Source organism: Cottoperca gobio, chromosome 15, assembly GCF_900634415.1.
Source record: "Cottoperca gobio chromosome 15, fCotGob3.1, whole genome shotgun sequence".
Taxonomy (NCBI): Eukaryota; Metazoa; Chordata; class Actinopteri; order Perciformes; family Bovichtidae; genus Cottoperca; species Cottoperca gobio.
In genome coordinates, this window is record NC_041369.1 from 15811156 (window position 1) to 15834057 (window position 22902).

Genomic DNA, 22902 nt, shown 5'->3' on the forward strand with positions numbered 1-22902 from the left:
CAGGAAAACGATGTCCCCTTAGATCCCATTAACAAAAATGATTCTCAGAAACTGTGGCGCATGTGTGTCTGGTGCTGTGTGTGTTCGTGTAGGAAGAACTTTCAGTGTCCTTTGGAGAGTTCAATTTGGCTCCTCAACTCGTAGATCTGCTCCAAAATTCATACATTTATCAGAACTGTCCTTTAGTCACCGCTGGAAAGACTAATGTTTTTCAAAGTGCACCAACATCTGTTCAATTGCTGCCATTGATAATCATCTCAACTACCGGCAAATTGCTGCATCTTATCGTGGGCAATTAACAAAATACGGAACTTCTAAAACACCCTCCGGCTGTCTTTTCTCTTCCTGAAATGCTCTCTCTCTCTCGCTCTCTCTCTCTCTCTCTCTCTCTCTCTCTCTCTCTCTCTCTCTCTCTCAGCTGCTCAGACATATGTGGCCTCATGTCAGGGGATGCCTCTTGTAGTAGTTGCTCATTGAAGTAAACTATTTTGCCAAATGCCAAAGCCATTGAGTTTTTTCATATCCTGTCAGATAAGCGGCCACAAAGGGCTCTCTTTTTTTTTTTGTCCCCCGCTCCCAAACAGTTCCTTACATCTCAACATCCTCCCCTCTTCCTCCCTGCTCCCCTCCTACTCCTCTTGTTAGTTGATAAAGAGCGTTGTAATGTCAGGAAGGACACACATTCCTGACGATGTACTCACAGATCTCTGAGGAGCAGGGGTTCGCTTACTCGCAATGTGTGTGACAGATCAGAGGCCAGAAGGGACGAAAAAGAGAGGCGGATGATGAGAAGAGCACCGATACATAACATTTTAGTAGATGAAATAAATGAATTATCATAAATAGGCCACCAATTCCTCCTCTGTGGAAAAACCTGAAGCTCTGAGGGCCAAACTTGACAATGTGCTGAATGTAATGTCTCACAGCTCGAAAATGTGCACCAAGTTAAAAAAGTTAACTTTATGTGATTGCACCGCAGGAGTCAACAGTAGCAAGTTTTCTCAGTTCATCAGTGTAATTGTAAATTACATGCACAGCACAACAAAAAAGCCTCTGTCTCCAGCGAGCCAATGTTTCAGCCTCCCTTGTGGCAACAGTTGGACGTCTTGCAAGTAGAACGCTCAATAAAAAGCAGGCTTGGTACTTGGCCCCAAACCATTAGTAGTGAGCTTATGCACTCGACGTGGTACACAGGCGTTAATTGCCTCCTTAACTGTAACTTTTTCTGGAATCCTTTTTTAACGCTGTTGTTTCTGTAAACAAGGTTGTTTGGAAGGGACTGTAAACACCTGTATGCTGGGAAATATTGTATGTGATCGGGACACATGGATGCTATGAGCTCCCGGTGTGTTTGTTCACAGGCTGGTGATCTGAGTTATCTCACAGAAGCGTGTGGCTCTTGTTGTCCAGTCAGACAACAAAGGGATATTTTATCACTTTACTCTCTTTAATCTTTAAGCCATGTTTTGGTTTCTTACTCATCTTCTTTTCCAAACCTGAAGCTGATCTGGAAACTGTCTCCAGATGCTCCAGTTGTTGACTCAACAAGAAGAAACTGCCCAATTACATTATCAAATGGCAACATTTTTACGCAGTACAGTGTTGGCATCAACGTTCTTGAGTTCCTGATAATATGTTTTTTTAAAGTTTTCATTTCAAGTGGATTAAAAATTACTGCCCTTTTTAAAACTTTTATGTATTTCCATTCCTGCTAAAGTAAATCTTGGCTCTTGCTCATTAGATTTACAATCCGTAACATTTTATAGTCCATAACTGCCTCAAGTTTATTTTCGTTTTATTTGCACATTTTCAATTTGTCAACATGATCTTTTTCAATTTAGTCGCCCTGCTGACTCTGCAAAAAAGGCTTCTATACAGTATGTAGCACTAGCAAAAACAGTGTTACATATGAAACCTTCCCAGTTTGGCTCCTATCAAAATGGCTGAGATGCTTGTGGCTTTGTGATTAAACTGGTGCAAACCACAGAGCCCAGGGAGAGTAAACCCAACATTTAAACCAAAACCCAGATACAGGCAGTCTGGACAACAACAGTGGCATATTAGTAATGACCCCAAGACAAAATGTCCGTCGTTTGTGCGTAAACCGCAACTCGGCTTCTCAGCACATGGAATTAAGTTTGTGAGGGGGTTTGGTGGGAGTATTATGTAGCCATTTGACATCCCTAAATTGTCTGGAGGAATTAAGAAAACTGGCTCAGGTGATTATTGTCGAGATTTGCAGCTAACTGTATTGTTGCCATGACTTTTTTCACGTGTTTTTCTTGCGTATTTTTCCATTGTTCTCTCTAATGGTCAAATACAGATCACCTCGTTGTTGGACTTCAAAGTGAGTAACGAATTGGACATCAACAGCCCCATTACTTACCAAGTCCCTCTGAATTATTTTCTGGCCAGTAGGACCTTTTCTAGAGGGGAAAACAACCCATCTGTCCGACAAATGCTTCCATATGGACACAAAGAGTGGGTCACATTCTTGTGGAAACGAAAGCAGGTCCTTTAATCTAAGAGACATAATCAATAAATGATAAGGCCTGTAGCCTCAGGGTAAAGCGGTAGTTTGAAGATAACTTAAGACAAGATTAGTGATGGGACAAAATGGGGTGGTGGGGGGTGATGTTGAATTAAAACATTATGCATGGCGGACTGGAGTTAGTTGCTTGGTAATCACGGGTTCCTATCAGCTCTTTAAATCACTTCCTGCAAGCTTTGCTCAGTCGTATTCAAGTGATCATTGTTTTATCTGGAAGGAATGCTAATTGGAGTTGTGGAGAAGCCAACCCTTGCCGACATCACCAAAATACACTATGTGGTCCGTTTAAATGAGACAATAGATTCCTTTACAACAACTATTATGCAAAGGAGACATTGGAGTACCAATTTGGAATGCAATCTCTGTCAAGAAAATATTTACCAACAGCCGAAGACTAAAAAATAGCTAGCATGGTTAATGACTGAGTATAGAGAAGGGCTGAAATGTACATTTCAGTAACAGGGGGTTAGACTGAGGCTTCTGAGCGCTATTCAAGCCTCTAGGGAATGTGCAGAGTTGGACATTTGATGCGCAAGATAACCAAAGTACTGGGCATTTTCAATCAATGTGTCAACCCAAATTTAAAGATTAAAAATAACACCAAGGATGGAGGGAGGTTTTAGGCTTGGCTTTGATTTAATGGTACTATAGACTTTAAAAAAATAAAAAAAGGAAAAACTGATTTATACTTGAGGGCCAGGAGAATTTGTTCATCTGTGGAGCTGTTTCTAATGATATTAAATGACCCAGATGGGTGCTACTGGTCTTAAAGTCTTTTAAAAAAAAGAGATGCTTATTTGCAATCCCACATTTGGACCGTGTACACAGAGAATGGCAAACTGTCACACCAGACAGGGAGTCTAATTTTCCTTCTTTTTAGTTTTTGCTGAGAATTCGCTCTAACAAGCCTGGCAGCCTTTGAAATAATAAATATGGAAATATATCCTTTGACGTTTGTATTACTGGTAAAGAGCAGCAGCGACGCTGAAGGTTGGGAGCTCTTGGCTTTAATACATTCAATCTTGAGTCTCTCAACTGTAAAGCAACTTTTCAGTTGTTCCTTTTAATGCCTGCATCCTTTCTCTTTTCTTCATCCAAAAAATATCTACCTATTCTTTGCACTAATGTGAGACCTGCGGCTTCAGTGTAATGTTAAATGCAACAGTGGCTTTTTCCAACATATGCATGTAGTTTGTGGTTTATACCGGCAGGGGTACTTGTGAATGGATCCTTTCGATGTCTACAGTTTATAAAATTAGTCACAATAAGCGTAATCCTTTGTCTCTGGCTGTAGCTGGTGTGTGTGTGTGTGTGTGTGTGTGTGTGTGTGTGTGTGTGTGCGTGTGTGTGTGCGTGTGTGTGTGCGTGTGTGTGTGTGCGTGTGTGCGTGTGTGTGTGTGTGGTGTGTGTATGATTTATACCTTTCTCTAAAATGTCAGCTGTAAGAGTGACAGTAATATGATGTTTCCCACCCACAATGGAGGAACACACACACAGTCAGCAACCTCAACACGGCTGTTTGCTGAGGCTATAGGGAGTTCCCAATCATTTCCTTACCCACAACATAGACAATGAGCATGCAGCACTATTAAGGTTTGGTCCTGTGAGTGGAAGAACCCGGCAGTGCATAAGGAAATAAAGCAGATTTCAGTTAGGCTGTAATTTGTGGAAATCTTGAAGTTTGGAATTAACATCAAGACTTTTTAACTTGTCCACTTTGAGCGGGTTTATCAGTAAACGGTGGTATTGATGAGAAGAGCTGTGCAAACGTTTGTAGAAAGAAGTGAACTTGACCACTTTGCTCATTTACATTCACTGGGTGTTGCCTTTTGTCAGCTCATTTAGGGCTCCTCAGATGTTGGTGTGAACAAATCAACATTTAGATAGTGTACTAATGTGCCGCTGAGAAGACCCTCTGAAGATAACTACCTTTGATATGACCCCCTGCGACTCACACTGTCCCCAGCTTAGCCCCACCAGCAGGGGCAAGACAATCCAATCCATTTGCCCCCCCAGAGAGATCAATGCCTCGGCCTCCTCCTTTTCATTCTATTTACCAAAGACTCCACCTTTGCAAAGTCCCTACACAAATGAGATTGTGCATCAGCCATTTTCTTTGGTGGGGTTAAAGACAGTGTTTTGAAAGGATGGAAAACAAGCAGGGACATTAAAGAGTTTGGGTGATGAAGGAGAAGAGATGGACTGTGGGGGGGGGGGGCATGAAAGGAGGTGGAGAGTGGTGAAAAGGCTCTGATTAAGGCCTGATGACTGTTAATGGGACAATGGTTGAACCACTGAGGCCATTACTTTGCCATTGTCTGATAGGGTGCTTCCCTATTGAGTAAAGGTATGGCATTACACAACATGCAGGGCTTTGATGCTTCTGCCTAGGTTCAGGGATAATATTCATCCATGTCTCAGACAGACAGGCCCATCTCCTGTTGGATGTTTTATGAAGTGAACCAAAGGCTCAGAGACTTCTATTTCCTGCCTCTCATAAAAAGTAGTCTGCCTGCGTTGGGCACACTGGATTAGGCATAACAAGCAATGCCTACTGATGGCATGCACTCATTCTGGGGTTTGCCAACCATTGCTTAAACTGTCTCTCCTCAGTACTATAAGGTATTTTTCAAAGTATAAGGGTTTTGCGGTCACCTCTATTCAATCAGCTGTGCTAATTGGCTGTGACTCCATAAGCTTGCCATCTTTTAATGTTATATAACTGCATATAACTTTATATTTTTACTGAATAGCGACTCAGTCCGTGTTAGTTTTCCACCAACTCTCTCACTTTGCAATATTTTTTTTTTTACTTCTTCGAAAACTACGTGAATAATGAGTAAATTATATGTGTGAAGCAGCTTTGCGCAATGTGGTTGTGGCTGAGGCAGACTTAACATAGCAGCCAGGAGCTGAGCCAGCTCTGGCCCTTGTCCTAGCCCCAGGCCGCCAGCAGCAAGCTTCTGGACCAACCATAATGAAGAGTAGGCATTTTTATCCCCAGCTGTAGCTCTGCCCCCCCACCCCCCTCTTGGTACATCTGTTCGCTCCCTGCTCTACTAGTAAAGCGGGCAGACATGGCATAATGGGATATTATTTGTATAAACAATGGGCAGATTGTTTGTTTGCACTGAATTGGTCACAGCTGTGTAAGCACTGGGATATGTTGCTCATGGAGGGACTGCAGAGAGTGAGGGAATCCACCTGAAGGATACAGGTGGTGGAGCATGAACTGAAGTGTCTACATGGTCTTCAAGTCCTGCCACGACTGGCTTTGCAGCAAAAGCTAGAAGCTAAGGGAAAATAAACAGTCCATAGGGCAACAGAGCATAGCAAAACACTGGGTATTGCGGTCAGGTATCTCTTTACTTGGGTTTTCATGCAGTGTTACTGTTAAAGGCAGCTTAGGTAACAAAATATGACCACTTGTTTCTGTTTTAGCCCAATACACTTACCAACCATGGGCTTTTACAGCTGATGTCAGAGTAGCCAAGTTTCCTTTATGTGGTAAAACTGGGTTCAAACATAGTATGACATCATCAGAGAGGGACCTGAGACCACAGAGGAGGTGTCAGCTGCAGATGTAAGGAACACCAGGATGGATCAAACCTTTCACGAACCCAGTGTCACGACTCTCTGCCCCTGGGATAGCATTGAGAGACGGGCTGAGCCTCGTGGTCGCCACATGGAAAGGCCCCCACACACGTATCAAGTGGAAATATTTCAGGCTGATATTTTAAATGAATAGTTCAACATTCTGGCACCAGACTCAACGTAACACGTTTCAGAAGCATCCCAGTAGCGGCTCTCCGCTCTGCTCAGCTAAAAATATGCGGCTGGTCTATTTTTGATGGAGCCGCGAGGCGTTGCACAGAGCAGGTCGAGCTGTTTTTTCTTATTGACAATTTTTCCATTAATTGAATGCCTTAACTTACAAAATAAGAATTGTAGTCAATGAACCACTGTTTAATGTTTATATTTATATTATATAGTTATTTTCTGCTTTTATTTGTTTTGGCTGTTGTTCCGAAAACACACCGGGCTAATTTTAAGCAGAACCAAACACATCCCATCTCTGTAACACACAGTGAGTGATGTTGACTTTATCATCTCACTCTGGGCAATAGCTTATTCCCTAAAATTGGGCTCAAACCTACGCTAAGAGAGACATACAAACAGAAGTGAAATACAATATACCAATAGGACGTGAATGAGAGCAATTGTCAATTGATTGTGAATTACCTGGCAAGTAACATGAGACCCAATCAAAGTACAATATGTCATCACCTCGCTCTGTGAAAACCGTTGTTTCCCCTGAAGTTAAATCAGTGGAGCAAACCTTTTCTCCACCTGCAGTCACACACTCAACGCATTGTGCTAAATGAGCTGTCCTCCGTTTAATTATTATTTCCCAAGGACAGGAATCAGGCATATTCATCCACAGAGATGAATGGTGAGCATTGTGCCCCTTTTTTATGAAGTGATCAGTACCAGCGCTCGAAGTTTGACACTTCCCTGTGAAATATTGTTTACATAAGAGCTTGGTTTTGATCCAAATGCTGGTTCCAGAAGTATGCCATCTCTTTCATCTGACAAAATAACATTCATTGCCTCTGTGTGCGCTGCCTCGTTTCTTCACCCTTTCATCTCTGATGGTTCACTCATGAGTTTGTTAACTTAGGGATGTCTGTCAAGACTGTTTGGCAGCGACGTTAGAATAACAATGGAACATACACCAGGTATTCAAGCAGAGAAAAGCTTATTGTACCTCTTAGATCGTGAAAGGAGATAGCAGATTTTAGGCAGCAGTATAAACAAATAAGTTCTTGGTTTTATTGCCCAACAAGTATTATCATATTACACTTCACCAGATAAATATCAATCCAGCTAGATCAGAACATGGCTTGCTTTCAAATAAAACAAACTGTAAGCGTTAATCAGTATTTTCATGAATCGCAGCATTCATGCGCGTTGTTGAGATAAACGTTTGCTGTAGTTGCAGGTTTCTAGTTTTTGGAAGCACACAGTATCATGAAAATGGAAATGCTGATTCATTCTTAGGTATGACAGCACAATCTAAACCTCTCACACCCCAAGATTTGCCCCTATAAAGGTGTGTGTAAATGTGTGTGTACATGTGTAAATGTGAATTGGCATGTGGGGGACACGATTGTGTGTGTGTGTCTGTTGTTGTTGCTGCTTTTTCTCTGGAGTCCAGTATCGTGTGTGTGTGTGTGTGTGTGTGTGTGTGTGTGTGTGTGTGTGTGTGTGTGTGTGTGTGTGTGTGTGTGTGTGTGACACACACCCTGGCCTTCCTGGAGTTAGGGCACATGCCTGTGGCCTGTGTTAGCCTGTGGTTGATGTAATGATGACAGGCTCACACACACACACACACACACACACACACACACACACACACACACACACACAGATTCCAGGACCCCCACAAACATGACTTGGCTGAGCCTGCATGGTATATTGTACTGCTGACAATGCTCCCATTACTCTTAATTACTCTGAAGAATGGACACTAAATTGTTTAAATGGAGTGTGTCTCTGTATGTCTGCCTGCCTTCTTGTCAATGCATATATCCTCAACAATGGTGGAACAAGTATTCAGATTCTTTACTTAAGTCAATTTAAAGTTTTGCACATATTGCAAAAACAGGTGAAGTCGCTACTCCTACCCCTCCACTTGTTCCCTTACCGCCTTCTCCTTTGCACCCTCCCATCCTCTAAACCTTAAGTTACATACACCTATTTAGATAGACAGGGACGGACAGACAGACGGTCAAACAGACGGACAGAAGACGACAGATGGACGGACAGAAGACAGAAGAACAGACAAACAATTAGACATTAAGCAAAAGATAGCAAGCCGGATAGGGGGAAATTAATGTGGGGGAAGAGGTGGGGAAGACAATGGTTGTAGAAAAAGTTTTGGTTTTCTTTATTAAATAAATAAAAATACTGAAAAGTAATTAAGATAATAACCATCACAATAATGATAATAGCAACAGTATTAATAATAAATAAGTATAAAGTGCTGGACTAAAGGAAAGTAATTGCATAATGTGACATTTGTGTAATTGATAGAGGACTGGTGTGTTATGGGATATAGGGTTATGTGGTGAGTGCCGCTAGTTCAGGGTTTGAGTGTACACGGTACAAAGACATGTGTTTTGTGTGCATATGTAGGGGGGATTAGTTCACGGGCAGATTTAATGAGGTTATGAAAGAGACCCGTGTTTTTCTCATAGTGTGTGGTTTGGTGCTGATGAGAAATTATTTCCTTGGAATTATGTTCTGCGAGAAGGTTTAACCATTGTGCGATGCTTTTTGTGTTTCTTGTTATCAAGTCCAACAGGATATTTTTTTTAGCGACGGCAAGGGCAGTGAGTGGTTTTGGATGAGTGGGTTGATGACGGAGAAATCAATTTAGTGTTGGGTCATGTGAATTATGTGAGTACATGTGTATTGTATTAGCTGTAGGTTAGTATAGTTAGTCATTGTGAAGGTATTCCTGCACATTTGGGTCCAGGAGAGAGTGGAAAGCCTTTATTTCAATCTTGGTAGGGGAGGGATATTGTTGAATATATAGTTGATATTAATTTGTATAACTTGGATATTTTTTTCTTAGAAATGGCAATTATGTTCATTTCTTCTAGTAGCAAGGACAATTGTAAGTAATTGTAATGTTGATGTTTGATTTTAGGATGGATTTTAATTAAAGGTATTGAGTGTATTGTTCTATAATATATACTACTTGTGATCGTGAGTTATGTGTTTTAAGCTGTAGCATACCTTTCGGTACAATATATATGGGTAGAATTCATGATTTTGTCCAGTTTATAGTAAAGTCAGATTTTTCGGAAAAGGAGCTGATGAGCTTAATGGCTTCTTGTAAAGAGTTTGATGGGTCTTGTAAATAAAGCAATATGTCGTCTGCATAAAGACTAATTTTGTGATGTCTGGTTAGGGTTTGGATTCCTGTATTGTTAACATGTTCAGGTATTGCAGCTGCTATTGGTTCAATAAATATGACAAATAATGATGATGAGAGTGGGCATCCTTGTGTGGTCCCTATGCACAGTAAGAAACTCCGCAAAAATAAATGACTCTCTGAAACCAAATTTGTGAATTGTTTTAAAAGAATGTTTGTCATATGCCTTTTCTGCGTCTAAAGAGACAATTATTGTTTTTGTATTTTGTTGTGATTTATTCATTAAATTGAATAATCTGTGCATGTTATTTGACGACCTTTGATAAATACGGTTTGATCTGGGTGGATTAGTGATGGAGATGGTTGGAGTTGCCAGTGTTCTCCTTATAATGTTGAGAACCGTACTGATGAGCGATAGGGTTTAATAGCTGGAACATAGAGCTGGATCTTTACCTAGATTAAGTGGTACTGAGAGGAGTGTTGTATTTGTGTGTGGTGGGTTTTCTTTAAAGTCGACTTTCGTTCTAAAGAGGAGTTGTGAGACTTTGTTCCAGACGTGTTTAAAGAACTCAGCAGGGAAGCCATCAGGACCTGTTGCTTTATTATTTGGTATTTGGTATTTGTGCTTGTGCGGTGTTAGTGGTCCATCCAGTGCTTTTGTTAGTTCCTTGTTAAGTTGAGGAAGGCCTTTGTTGTTGAGGAAGGTGTGTAGGTGTCTGCATCGTTTCCCTGAGTTCTTAATGACGGGAACAGTGGATTTATCTTTGCTTCTTTTAAGTTGGTTGGCTACATACTTTGCTTGATTTATTACTATATTTAAAGTTTTCATATTTAATTATTTTTACTAGGAACAATTTTGTTTATGATATGGGTAAATAGAAAATTGGTTATTGTTAAATCATTTGGAAATTAGTTTTCCCCATCAGTACTACCTTGGCGGTTTGACAGTTTCATATTTTTTGTTTTACTATTTTGTTGTTATTACATCTGTATTAACATGTAAACAGCTATTTTTGAAAATGGTACATACTGTTGTTTAGTTTAATGTTCTGGTATACAATGCATTGTGTTTTAGAGGCTCATTATAGATTGTTTTTTTATCGTTATCTATAAAGTAACTAGTAAAAGCAGCAGTCAGGTAATGTTGTGGAGTAAAAAGTACAGTGTGTCCCTCTGAAGTACAACACTTGAGTAGATGACATGTGTTTCTTTTCAAGACTAGTCCTCAATGACAGTCAGAGTAAACCTCCCCATGTCTTCCTTTGACAAACTTCAAATTAATGTCTGTGGAAGTAAACAGATGAAGAGGTTATCTGGCTCGGTCAGATATCAAGAGGGGCTTGTGCTCCTTTTGATCTGACATGAGAATCAAGCAGAAAGTACAGTAATTTCCTCACCATCTTCTAATCTAAACAGGTCTAATTACAGGCACCAAGGTGTACTTGGGTGGATTCATAGCCTACACATTAGAGCACATCCATTGCACAACAGCCAGGAAATGGGGTGTGCTGTGCAATTGAACAGATTGAGAGCCGAGAACCATTTTTTTTGTTGCATCACAAAAACTGCGGTGCACCTCATTTCATGAATCCTTGTGTAGATTGAGTAAGATGAAGTAATTAGAGGCTTTAGTTTGGATAGCTAGCTATCTGCTCTGCTGCACATGAAGACATATAATTAGAAACTAGCCTGCAACACCAAAACACTCGCAAGGACACACATACTTTGTTATTACCCCTTTGCAGTTATCATTTGATATGGCAGCATCCTGTCCTGTTTTTCATGTTCGTCTGATGACATAGCCCTGATGGACCATCATCTGCTTCCATAGCAGGATGTGGCCTGTTGAGGCTCCTGTAATGACTCATCAAAGTTTGCTGTAAGTATGTTTTTTTGAGAGTGTGTGTATGCACATATTCCAGCAATTGTGTGTAATGAGTTTGAGAAGCATATCTGGGCCAAACATTTCAACCATCCACTCAGCCTTAACCACTGATTTGTGAATACTGGGCTGCGAGTTTTACACCACCATGTGATTGTTCAAATAACTCTTGCTTTCCAGGAAGGGATGATTGTTATTTTACAAGAAATGTTTCCCACTGTTACCAACCCGTAAGTGAATATTTGGACTAAATGGTTTAGACCCTAACAGCTGCAGGAGAATTTATCTTTGAAACATGTTCAGTGAAAACTCCCAGAAGATATATATTTTTTTTGTAACACAGTAGATCAGAAAAACTAGTGGCAAAAAATGATGGGCAGAAAGAAAGAGTAAGGTTATCGCTGATGATGTTTAATAAAACAAATATATTCAATTTTTTCTATATAACATTTTCTTATAAAACAATATATATAACAGATTTACAATGCATGCAGCACCATGTCTTTATAATACTGGTGTTGACAGAATTCAATAGCTCAATTAAGTGCCACCTTCAGGATAATATTTACAATACAGTAATTTACTGCAATAACTGAGGCTTGAAGTTCCATAAAAAGAGAAACAAAACAGCTCTGCCATTACCGACGACATGAATCGATCTTCCCAAGACTTCTGAATAGTCACTTCCTAACTTCCGACTCCTCATCTGTTGATGGGGAATTTGATCAGTCCATCTTGCACTGTTGCATCCCTCTGGGTGTATCACTTTTCCAGGAATCATGTCTATCCTTCCGGGTGCTGTTTGTGTCAGCAACTTTGGCAGGAAAGAATGTCTTGGTGTTGGGTGTCTACGTGTTTTAGTGTCAGCATTTCTGGTGCATGGAAGGCTGAAAAGTGTATGTCAGTGTATGTGACTGCTTTGTGGGTTTGCTTGATGTGTGTGTGTGTGTGTGTGTGTGTGTGTGTGTGTGTGTGTGTGTGTGTGTGTGTGTGTGTGTGTGTGTGTGTGTGTGTGTGTGTGTATTTTGGTCTCTATGTGTGTCCACGCGTTAGTGTCAGCGTCTCTGACAGGTGTGTAGGTTCCGGGCTGCAGTCCTGCTGACACTGTGGTCTCGCTCCCCTTTCTCTGGTCGGCAGGCCAGACCGTCTCCGCAGTCGCAACGCTGGAACAGCTCCAAACCATGGGTGCCTTTCCTGCGATGGCGCGTACACACCTGGCCCTCCGTCAGCACAGGCTTACAGATGCGAGACCAGAAGTGTCTGGCACAGCAAAATCCCTCTGAGCAGTCTGCTGATCTCAGACAAGTATCCCCCTCCTGGCCTGGAGATGGAACGAAGAGAGAAAGAGATTAAAATATGTTACATGAAGCAGACTTTACTGAAAACTTGCTTGTGTTGTTAAAGCCTAATAAAGATTGTCGATTCTTATAAGAACACTCACCTTTTGCAAGGAATAGGCTGATTGGTGTGGGCAGTGGGAGGCTTCTTGGCGTGATGCTCCATGGTGTTGTTGTGTTTGTGCCAGCCAGTGATGACGGATGCATCTGCACCATCTATGTCATTAGCCTGGCAAACACCTAGAAGGTTTAAAAGAAACAAATGCATTTAGAGTCTGTATTTACCACTCACACAAATTCTAATTAATGGATATCAGCAAACATGCAGATATATGAGACAGTATGACAAAAGCAATGTATGTCCAGCTATGAGAATATCATCAACAACAACTTGGTCATTCATAAACAGTATTTATTTCAGGTCGGGTGCCTATGCTCACCATTGCTGCAGCGGTTTCCTGCGCAACACATAGCGTCCCGTGCACAACGCTTCCGGCTCTTACGACAGGGCAGACAGGCGCCTCGGGCGTCGTTGCAGAATTCATCACCTCCACAGTCTTCATCATCCGTGCAGACAGCTGACTGCTATAGTTTGATAAAAACAAAAGCAGCGTGTCAATGAAATACTGATATCACATATAAAACGCACACAAACACAACTTTTGTCGTGGCGCACAGAATGACTTTTACGCACGGGAAAGTTATTTACCTGCAAGGTGTCCACGGGTAATTTGTGTCCAATGCTCCCGGAGGGAGAAGTGCGCGGACTCTGACTGACGGTGTCGGCGCCTTTGCTACCAGAAGCACCGGGCAAGTTTTTGATAGCATTGGAGTTCACCAGGACTGTCCCCGTGTAAACGTCCCCAAGGTATCCAAACAGCGTGAGGTACACAGCCAAGAAGCAATGCGCTGGTGGTATCTGCATGATTTCTCCTTTAATTATGTTGTGTTGCAAACACACGGGAGAAAAAAAACCCTCTGTTTTGCGGAAAAATTACAAAGTGACAAAGTCCAAAGCGAACTTGAATCCTGAATCCAAAAGTTTCCAGAGAGTCTCGGTACGATGCTTTCGAAGCCTCCTGACTCTCAGTCCTGGGATGATCTCTTTATACATGTGGACCTGTTTGTCTTCCCGCCCCTCTCTATGCACAACAAAGGCGGAGGGGTGGAATTTCAAAGAGAGACCCACTGTACGGAAATGGCCATCCATTCTCCCCGCGCAGGACTGCGTTTCACAATGTTTGCGTAATGATGCTCACTTAGTAACGCACACTGGAAATAAAGTACATCCACAGTCAGGACTCTCTCCGTGTAGTATACAATCACGTGTTCAATAAAAAGAAAATATATATGTTCCTTTTTAATTCTAAACAAATGCAATTGTTTCAATGTGCACCAGTTGTGTTCCTTATTCTGATTTGTTTCAACACTGATTTAAGAGCATTTGTGGCAAATGTGACGCTCTCACTGATGATATTTCATATAATTATAATAGGTTGTCTTGTTTTCACTGAAAACACTCTTAAAATAGTCTTGCTTTTCTTAGTTTAGAGATCACAACAGTTTTCATTTGTTTTTCCCCTCAAGAAATTATGCAAACAGTTTTCATCATTTATTAATATTTGTATTTGAATAACTTTCAGACTTTTGTAGGCGTAATTATTCTAAAAGAACAAACGTATCAGCTGCAGTATTCCTCAAAATGTGGGACGTTACCCTTTTTTTATATAAAAGCTGTGTGGTTATTCCAGTTTCTTTGACATTCAAGTAGCCTAACTGCCCTTTGGCTGTGTGAAGACAGTGATTGAAGTTACTTGCGTCGATTAACTACTTCATTTGATCCTTCTGATTGCAAAGGGGGCAATTATCCTCCAAAGTGTGCTTGATTACACCAGTGGCGGACATCAATGTGTGGGGTATGCAGACCATTAAGGGGTGTGAAAAGTTTACCGAATTAATGGACTTCCGTGGCGAGGCCTTTCAGGGTTGACTGGCACTTTGAGATTAAAGGCAACTCTGATGTGTCCTGCTCGATGACCCTTTGGGCTCCTCCACTGTAAGAAATATCTATTCTGAGGTTAAAAAGAAAATGTTAAATTAAAAAAAGAAAAAAAAACAAGTGTGTGTTTAGTCTACCAGAAAAGTCCCACATAATGTCACCTTTTATCAGTAGACAGTTAGATTTATGTTAACTATGTATGTTAATTAAGTCCTATATTGCGAAATAGTGCTGCAATATGTTATGTCTCTTAATTTGCTCCTGAAAATGATTGAAGCAAAGGGGAAACTTTTGGGACTCAATTTGTCGGTCGGTTTAAGGTGTGCTGAGAAACACAGGTGCTGGAAGTGCGTGATGGAAACGAGCCCTTCAGTTTATGAAGGTATCTTGGCACTTGGACGTCATCTGCTGGTCACTTACGTTTGAGTGTGAGGATGTGTGTGTGTGTGTGTGTGTGTGTGTGTGTGTGTGTGTGCGCGTGCATATGCGTGTGTGTGTGTGTGCGCGTGCATATGCGTGTGTGTGTGCGAGAGAGACACAGAGAGGGAGATGCGCCATAGACACCTGACAAACACACTGTAGCACTTTGCACGTTTGAATTGCTGTATGTCTTTTGAAGTAGAGCTTTTATCTCCACTTTACTAAATGTCAGTGCTGGTAAAATGAGCTTCTTTGATGCACTTTGATCCCCTTTGATCTCACAGAGGTGTCACCCTGTTGTTATGACTGAAGCCATTTCCCTGTCCCCCAAACAGATTTGTTGTGCGAATAACACTGAGACCAGAGAAGCTGAATCATCTGCACTTACCAGTAAGTGGATGACATTAACTCTTCGACCGATTATTAGATCTCAGGCGACCTTTATCCAGCTGGTTTGAGAGAGATGTCTTACCTGCAGCGCCCTCTTGTGGCAACTAGAGCAAACAGCACACACTCATTCAGAGTTGTATTTAAAAAATAACTAAGAGACAAACACCACTCAAAAGTATTGTTTTTACTCTATAATTTTAAAAATCTCACAGGTGGCACTCTGCAAAATTAATTTACAGCAGAATAAACAAAATAACACAATGCAAATATCAGTTAACATTGCTGAAGGCAGTTAATATAAGACTCAAAACCAGTGGTTTGTAAAGTGATGGCATACATAAGGCTTTGTGATAAACATAACCTGCCCCCAATACAGCAAAAAATACTCATGGTATGCCCACAGAACTAAGATGTCTTCTCATTCTTAGCTCTCCATCGCCATTCCATGATTTACATAATTTAAATGTAAGTTTTTCAGTCTGTTTGGCTTCCTGGGATGAAATATGAGTCGATCTGTTAAAAGAAAATGAGAATTTTGATGATGATACAATATGTTCAATGCTATCATACCGTCAAAGAATATCAACAGTGGTAAAGAGGAGTGTTTACCATTTGTGAAACTGCATATCATTCTCGCCATCTCTACATGCTCAGGTTTCATGAGTGAAACAGGTGATGGATGGTCCCTCTGATCTAGGATTTATAGTTCTCTTTATCTCAGGCCAGTTGTGGTTGACTTCATAAGACCATTTTAGACATGTAGAGAAAAGCATGTCATTGCAGCCGTATCAGGTATGATAGATTTTTGTTTTTTTAATCTTTTTACTTTTAATAAATGTTCCTGTGAGATAAATCACAAGGGCTAAGCAGGAAATGTAATTCATATGTCACCCATCAAATGACTAGAAATTCTGTTTCCATGGTGATTAATGTATTTATTAGATATAACAAAGGATGAGAAGCAGCCATCTAAGAGGACACATACGTTTTTGAGGTGTAAATGTGTTCATGCAGCATCGAAAAGGACTTGTGGTGTTAATTTTGTATGCCATTGATTTAAGGCACTTACATTTCTTCTGATTTTATGCTTGGATTTTTGGACATGAGAGGTGATGAGTTGGGTGAGAGATCATGGCGCTAATGGTCAAAGTTGTGAGTTTCACACAATATAATCTCCCTTTATACTTTCACCGTTTGTCTCTAGGAGACTTTTCTTTCTTTATTATATCCATAAGATGAAGTTAAGTCAGTATAGTCTTAAGATAATGTGAATGTGGTCAATGTTGCCTCCAAGGACAAGGATGGTTAATTCAAACTTTAACTGTTAAAAAAAACAAAAACTCGAAACTACCACTTAGCACAATGTAACATGGTGTCAAGTGCTATGAAATAATTCCTCAGACAAGTTTACAAATTCACACAAGTCTCCAATTTTCTAAAGAACCAAGTCAAGTACGTTACAAAGAAATCGAGCACAAAAAAAAGAAATGACTTTACAAAAACAATAACCAGTACTGTCACCTCACCATCGCTTATTATAATTGATCAATAACAGCACCAAAGACATTGAAACCATGTTCACAGTAATGTCAGAACTATACAGAGGCAAACAGAGGACGAGGCATTTGGGTGATTTAAAAACAAAAATTAAGAAGTATGTAGGTAGAGAAGCATTCATATGTGTGATTAAAAGCATATTAAAGAACAAAAAAAAAGAGTGTGACTTCATCTACTGAAGCTTAAAATGAGCTGTACCTGCTGATTTTCTCAGTAAATGGTCTTAAGTGCATAATGACACATTGCTTCATGGAAATACGAGCTGACATTTCATGTTTGTCGGTGTGTGATTCATTAAATTTTAAGCAGGGCACTTTTAAGAGTCACGTCTCTTTCCACTGAAGGCACAGTCTTTGTGCTTTCTTGTGCTAATCGTATATCAAGTGTACTAAGTGTTTGATTTAGCTGTGGTCATGTGTGTGAATGTAAATTCAAATACTTTGTACCGTACCATGCTGTATGCCATATGAATGTTAAATAAGAAGAAAATCAGTGACATTCAGGTTAGTCTTGAGCACTTGAAACCAGTTTTACTTGCAAACTGTAGTGTGTAGATCTCTGGAAAGTATCGGAGATTGCAGCAAGCAGCTGCATGTCAAGAATCATGGAGTGACTGCAGTAACATCTTAAACCCTCCCAAAGTCCTCCAAACATTTCACCAAATATTGCAGAGGAAAAAACACAACAAAAGATCAATCATCAGCCTCCTCTCTTTTTGAGCTGTCCACATTTCTCACTCTTATTTATATTAGAACCAAAACTTAGACAAACTGTCGCACATTCATCCACCCACCAAACATATTTCCCTGTTCCATGAGAAAACCTGGCTCCATTATCAGCCTCTGTTGTGTTGTATGTATATGTGTATCCCTGCACTTTCTTTGCCTTTTGCCTTTAGAGCAGAGTGTAAGACAAAACTGAAGAAGTGCTACAGCAGTCCCATTATAAATGCTTGATCCAGAGCCACAGTGAAATAAAGGCATATCGGTGACCCAGAGGGTTTGCCATCCATCCGTTTATCTTCTTTTCCATATCCTCTCTTTCTTTTAAAGCAGTTTTTTTTTTTACAACACAACCATGTCCTCAAGATGGCCTCCGAGAAAACAAAAAGAAGAGTTTCTTTTGGTTTTAAGTTGAGAGGAGGACTTCAAAAATCAACGTCCCAGCCAGAGTTGTCATCAGGAGGCGGGTCCTCGTTGTCCTCTGGGAAATTGTCGAAGTTACTCGTGTCGACTGCTGATGAGACCTGGTGGAAAGACAGACAAAACGTTAACAGAAAGACCAAATAAATATATTTTAAATATGAGATTGACTACAAAAGACTTTGACGTGTACTCACATTAGGGATAATAGGAGGCGTCAATGTCCCCTTCTTCAAGCCCTCCCAGTTAAAGCCCTCAAACCATCTAAAGGAAAAACAGCACCACCTTATCAATTCATAATCATGTTCTACTAAACAAGTGTATGAATAACAGGATTATATTGATTTATAGCCATGCTTACTTGTGCTTTTGGATGTCTTTGACACCATTTTTCAAGTTTCCCAGTCGTTCAGAAGGATTATCTCTGCAGTAGAAAAAAACGCATAATGATTCAGAATACAGGCACTTAAATGAATTACTCTGTTTAAACTATCGCCAGAAGCACAAACACTCACCTGCATAGCTTTTTAATTAGGTTGGCAGCATTTTTGGTAATTTTCTTTGGAAATTCGATCATGTCGATGCCTCTCAAGATGATGTTGTAGGTTTTCATAGGATCAGGGCCAGAGAATGGAGGGCTGCATACACAGAGGCAAACCTATTAGTCTTGAGTGAAACACGCAAAGTGTCTAAATAGTATTTAATGCGTTTGTTGTTTTGTATGATACCATACATGCCGTCACAGAGATCACTTAATATATTGGTTTTATGGACATGCACAGGCTTGTGTGTACCTGCCAGTTAAGAGCTCAAACATGAGGATTCCTAGAGACCAGTAGTCGGCTGAGATGTCGTGGCCCTTGTTCAGAATGATCTCTGGTGCTACATATTCTGGGGTCCCACAGAAGGTCCACGTCTTCTTCCCGAACCCGATCTTCTTGGCAAAGCCAAAGTCGACCTGAGGAGAAGAAATATTTTTGTTCCGTCAGTCAGATGATAACAGGAATCTGAATTCCTGTCAAAACAATTTGGTCCTTATTTGTATCAGATCATGTACATTCTTATGTATAATAATGACAAAGCTGGAAATGGTGTAATTATTTCGGCATTACAGTTTTCCCTTGATGCTTTGGCATGATGGATAGAAAGAGTTGAGCAGCTGGTTGCCGCTCTGCCAAAAGCAACACACTGGTTTCTCTAGCAGGAGAAAAGGGAATGGCGGCACCCCAAAGAACACAGAACCTGACTTAAACTCAATTATACTGTTCTTTATACTATAATTATGCTTTTATTTACTGCCAATTTGAGGCAAGTGTTCAAGCTCAATTTGATCCTTCATTGTAGCGCAGTATAAAGGTACGATCGCTCACTTTCACTAAAGACACAGAAAAAGCAATTCAGAGGTTTTTTTGGGTGGTAATTCTTTATTGATCTCTTACCAGTTTGGCATAGCCCCTGTGGTCCAAAATAAGGTTCTCTGGTTTGAGGTCTCTGTAGATTATTCCTTTGGAATGTAGGTAAGCGAAGGCCTCCACCACACAAGCTGTGTAAAACCTGGTGGTTGAGTCCTCAAATGAACCCCTGGAAACACAGCGGGACAACAGATACTTGAGGTTTTAGGATTATTACTGTAACTGCAACTCGCTACATGTTGTGATACTTGAGCTTTGCATCTCTAGCGTTAACATAAATATGACACAGCTAAAACAAGCCCGTTATATCAGACCTGGTGAAAAAGAGCTTACCGGTCTCGAAGAATGGTCCACAACTCTCCTCCTAAACAAGCCTCCATCAACATGTAGAGGTACTTGCTGTCCTTGAATGTTCTATAGAGTCTGAAAATACAAAAGTGGATGTTATCAATTCAATTCCTTTCAAGCCGAGGAGCTCTTAGCTGAAAGAGAGATGGAGCACGAGTCCCTGCATGGTGATTTAGCATGAGTTAGCTAGCTCCGTGATTTGCAGGAAGGATTCATGGGTAACAGTTAGACTATCATCAATGTCGTGCAAAAATAAATGGACGGACTTATCTTTGCTAATAATATGTTGGATTCATGTCACTGCAATGTGTGTTTTCAGACAAAAAAAACCTTTCAAAGTATTAGCAAACAATAATTTGACTCTGTAGAAGAGCTTTATATAGATATACTTTATAGTTAGGCATAAACATAACAACTAAGTTGGAGCATCCTACAGCATACACAGAAAAGACGGCAGGAAAAAAACACCTTGTATCTCAGGAACATCACAGGTAGACACACAAGCACTCGTACTCGCATTCGTTCTGCACTTATGTCGAAATGCACAATGTGCTTGATTTGCATGTATGAGAACACCTTTATTAGCATGATAAAGAATCAGGTCCTTCTGGTTCTGAGGTAATAAAGTAATGATCCTTGTGACATGTATTGAAAACAGCAGATTATGTATAGTGCCTTTCAATGACGCTGTGTTCAGGGGGTGTACCTAACAATGAAGTCAGAGTGGGCCTCCTGCATGATGAGTTTCTCGGAGCGGATGTGCTCTTGCTGCCTCGTGTCAACAATGTGCCGCTTCTTCAGGATCTTCATGGCGAAGGTTTTGTTCTCATCGCTCTTGAGCTGAACCTGCAGTGAGACGGAAAGAAAGAAACTCAGATACAAACGTCGGCTTTCCCATTAACTCGCACAATTGTGAATATGTTACTGTCGAAGCGTAGGGCCCCCCTACCAGCTCAACACGACCAAAGCCACCAACCCCCAGAGTGTCGATGATGTTAAAGTCAGGTAGGTTGAGATTGAAGAAAAACGCGTTCTCGGCTTCATACCTGTGGAGCCAGGAAAAAGGTGGAAAGAAGGCAGAATGGGAACAGGATTAGAGATGAGATGAAGGATGAAAGAAGAGATAATCCACTTTCAACAACCTGAGACAAAATATCTGTCTCTGCTTTAGCTCATTTGTTTGCAAATCTTAGAGGATTTAGCGAATATTAATCTATCGAGGATGTTATTGAGGATGTGGAGTGTATAAATATTAACACATGAACAGGATGTGTTTGAGTTTAGTCCTCTAGTTAACTACTGTGACCTCCCTTTGAGCACATACTGTCTATCCCTCAGTCTTCATATGGAAAAACAAAGACGGGACCTGCGTCACACGAGCTAACTACTACTGCCTTGACTCTGCCACACAACACCTCAACATGCCACTGCAGACCTTGCCTCCCCGTGTCCGTCCCTTATCCCCAGATGTCCCAAGTCTTCTCTGGTTATTGTTTGATCCAGACAGAGTTTCATCAGCTTAGTCTCTAGAACAGTGGGCTTAGGACAGATCTGAGCTTGGACAGGCTTTTCTGGGTCACTCTGGAAAAGACTATCGCCCTCAACGTCATGCCTTTTCTCACACAAACACAGTACAGCTGTATGCCAATGACATTTATCCAAACATACCCCTACAAGGAAGACTTGTTTAGATAAGTCAGCAGTCTTCCTTCAGGGCGCAGCAGGGATTACATTTATTTATGTAAGGGTTAAACAGTGACTCATTTTATGAATACTGTTCTGGGTTTGAATTTGATAAATAAAATGGCAAATGAGACTTACTTCACGTTTGAGATGTGGAAAGAGGATTTTACTGCTTCATATCCACACGATACATCAGTTACACTGCAAGCCAGAACAACAAAACCTTTTTCCCTAAGTGGCATACCAGTGGGCACAGTAGGGGCATGTGTTGGCAGGTTACTGAGCCACGGTGTTTGTCAGAAACACATTACGTTACCAGGGCAGTCATTGTTTATTTGTGTATAAATAGGCACTACTACTAGAATGTAAGATTCACAGGTGATCCTTTTATCTTCTTTCCCCCTCCCATCATCTGGACGCCGGCCCAGAAAACACACCAAATCCCAAAATTCACTCTGCTTAACAGAAGGATGGAGAGACTTAGCCAAGAATACGTGCATTCCTGTGTGTGGGACAGGATCATTAATAAAGGTCATGGTGACCAACGCGTGTGCATGCATGGACTTATGAATGCACATAATTATGGAGGTCTCGCAAATTCTGTCAAGATATAAAGGGGATCAAGAATGAGTGGATCATTTTACATCACGCAGGTCTTTAAAAAAGATTTGAAAGTAATAGCATTCTTTGGCCAGCAGGTGGCAGCGTTGCTCCATCAGAAGTATCAAGGTAAGCAGCAACTACTTGAACAATAACACCAAGCCTTTGTGATGCTGAACCACGAAATTAAGCCATTGTATGAAGTCGGCAATGGAATATTTTTTATTCTGTGCAGAAGATTACCTTCTCTTTAAGCGAGTGCAATAAGACAACCTTGAAACCATCTGGTGAAGTCAGTTCACTGCATTGTAATGAACAGTTTTGCTACAGGAACAACACTTTCTGTCGCACTATGTCTCAACCAAGGACACATAGGCTAGTGAATAGTGGAGATATTTACTTAAGTGGCAACATAAATACTCATGTGGATTATTCCTTTGAAATGTAGGTAGGAAATAGATGATACATAGATGCCTGAACCATGACCTTGAATAAAAACTAACCCAGAGACAGCCAAGACTGTAATGTAACCCTTGTTTGTTACATATACGTGTTGTTCGGGATCCTTATTATAAAGTCAAAATGACATGTTACTGTTACGTGGCGAATGTGTTACTAGCATTGCAATACAAAATGTT

General features: G+C 40.7%; 2 protein-coding genes across 3 annotated transcripts in view; both read right to left on the minus strand.

Moving 5' to 3' along the window:
• Positions 1-12491: 12491 nt before the first annotated feature.
• On the minus strand, positions 12492-13735 carry LOC115020332 (dickkopf-related protein 1-like). The gene is made up of 4 exons (XM_029450293.1): positions 13423-13735; positions 13154-13298; positions 12818-12953; positions 12492-12697 (listed from the first exon to the last, which is right to left on the minus strand). The coding sequence occupies exons 1-4, from the start codon at positions 13636-13638 to the stop codon at positions 12613-12615; spliced, it is 582 nt and encodes a 193-aa protein (XP_029306153.1). The 5' UTR covers positions 13639-13735; the 3' UTR covers positions 12492-12612.
• Positions 13736-15691: 1956 nt separating this feature from the next.
• The window catches only part of LOC115020192 (cGMP-dependent protein kinase 1), a 77962-nt gene continuing 70751 nt past the window's right edge, over positions 15692-22902 (minus strand). For both annotated transcript variants that reach the window (XM_029450140.1, XM_029450139.1), the window contains exons 10-18: positions 20931-21027; positions 20688-20827; positions 19967-20056; positions 19661-19802; positions 19016-19179; positions 18737-18859; positions 18583-18645; positions 18419-18485; positions 15692-18325 (exon numbers count right to left, since the gene is read on the minus strand). In XM_029450140.1, the coding sequence (XP_029306000.1) occupies positions 18227-18325; positions 18419-18485; positions 18583-18645; positions 18737-18859; positions 19016-19179; positions 19661-19802; positions 19967-20056; positions 20688-20827; positions 20931-21027 (985 nt within the window). In that variant the 3' untranslated portion in view covers positions 15692-18226. The remainder of the gene's footprint in view (positions 18326-18418; positions 18486-18582; positions 18646-18736; positions 18860-19015; positions 19180-19660; positions 19803-19966; positions 20057-20687; positions 20828-20930; positions 21028-22902) is intronic.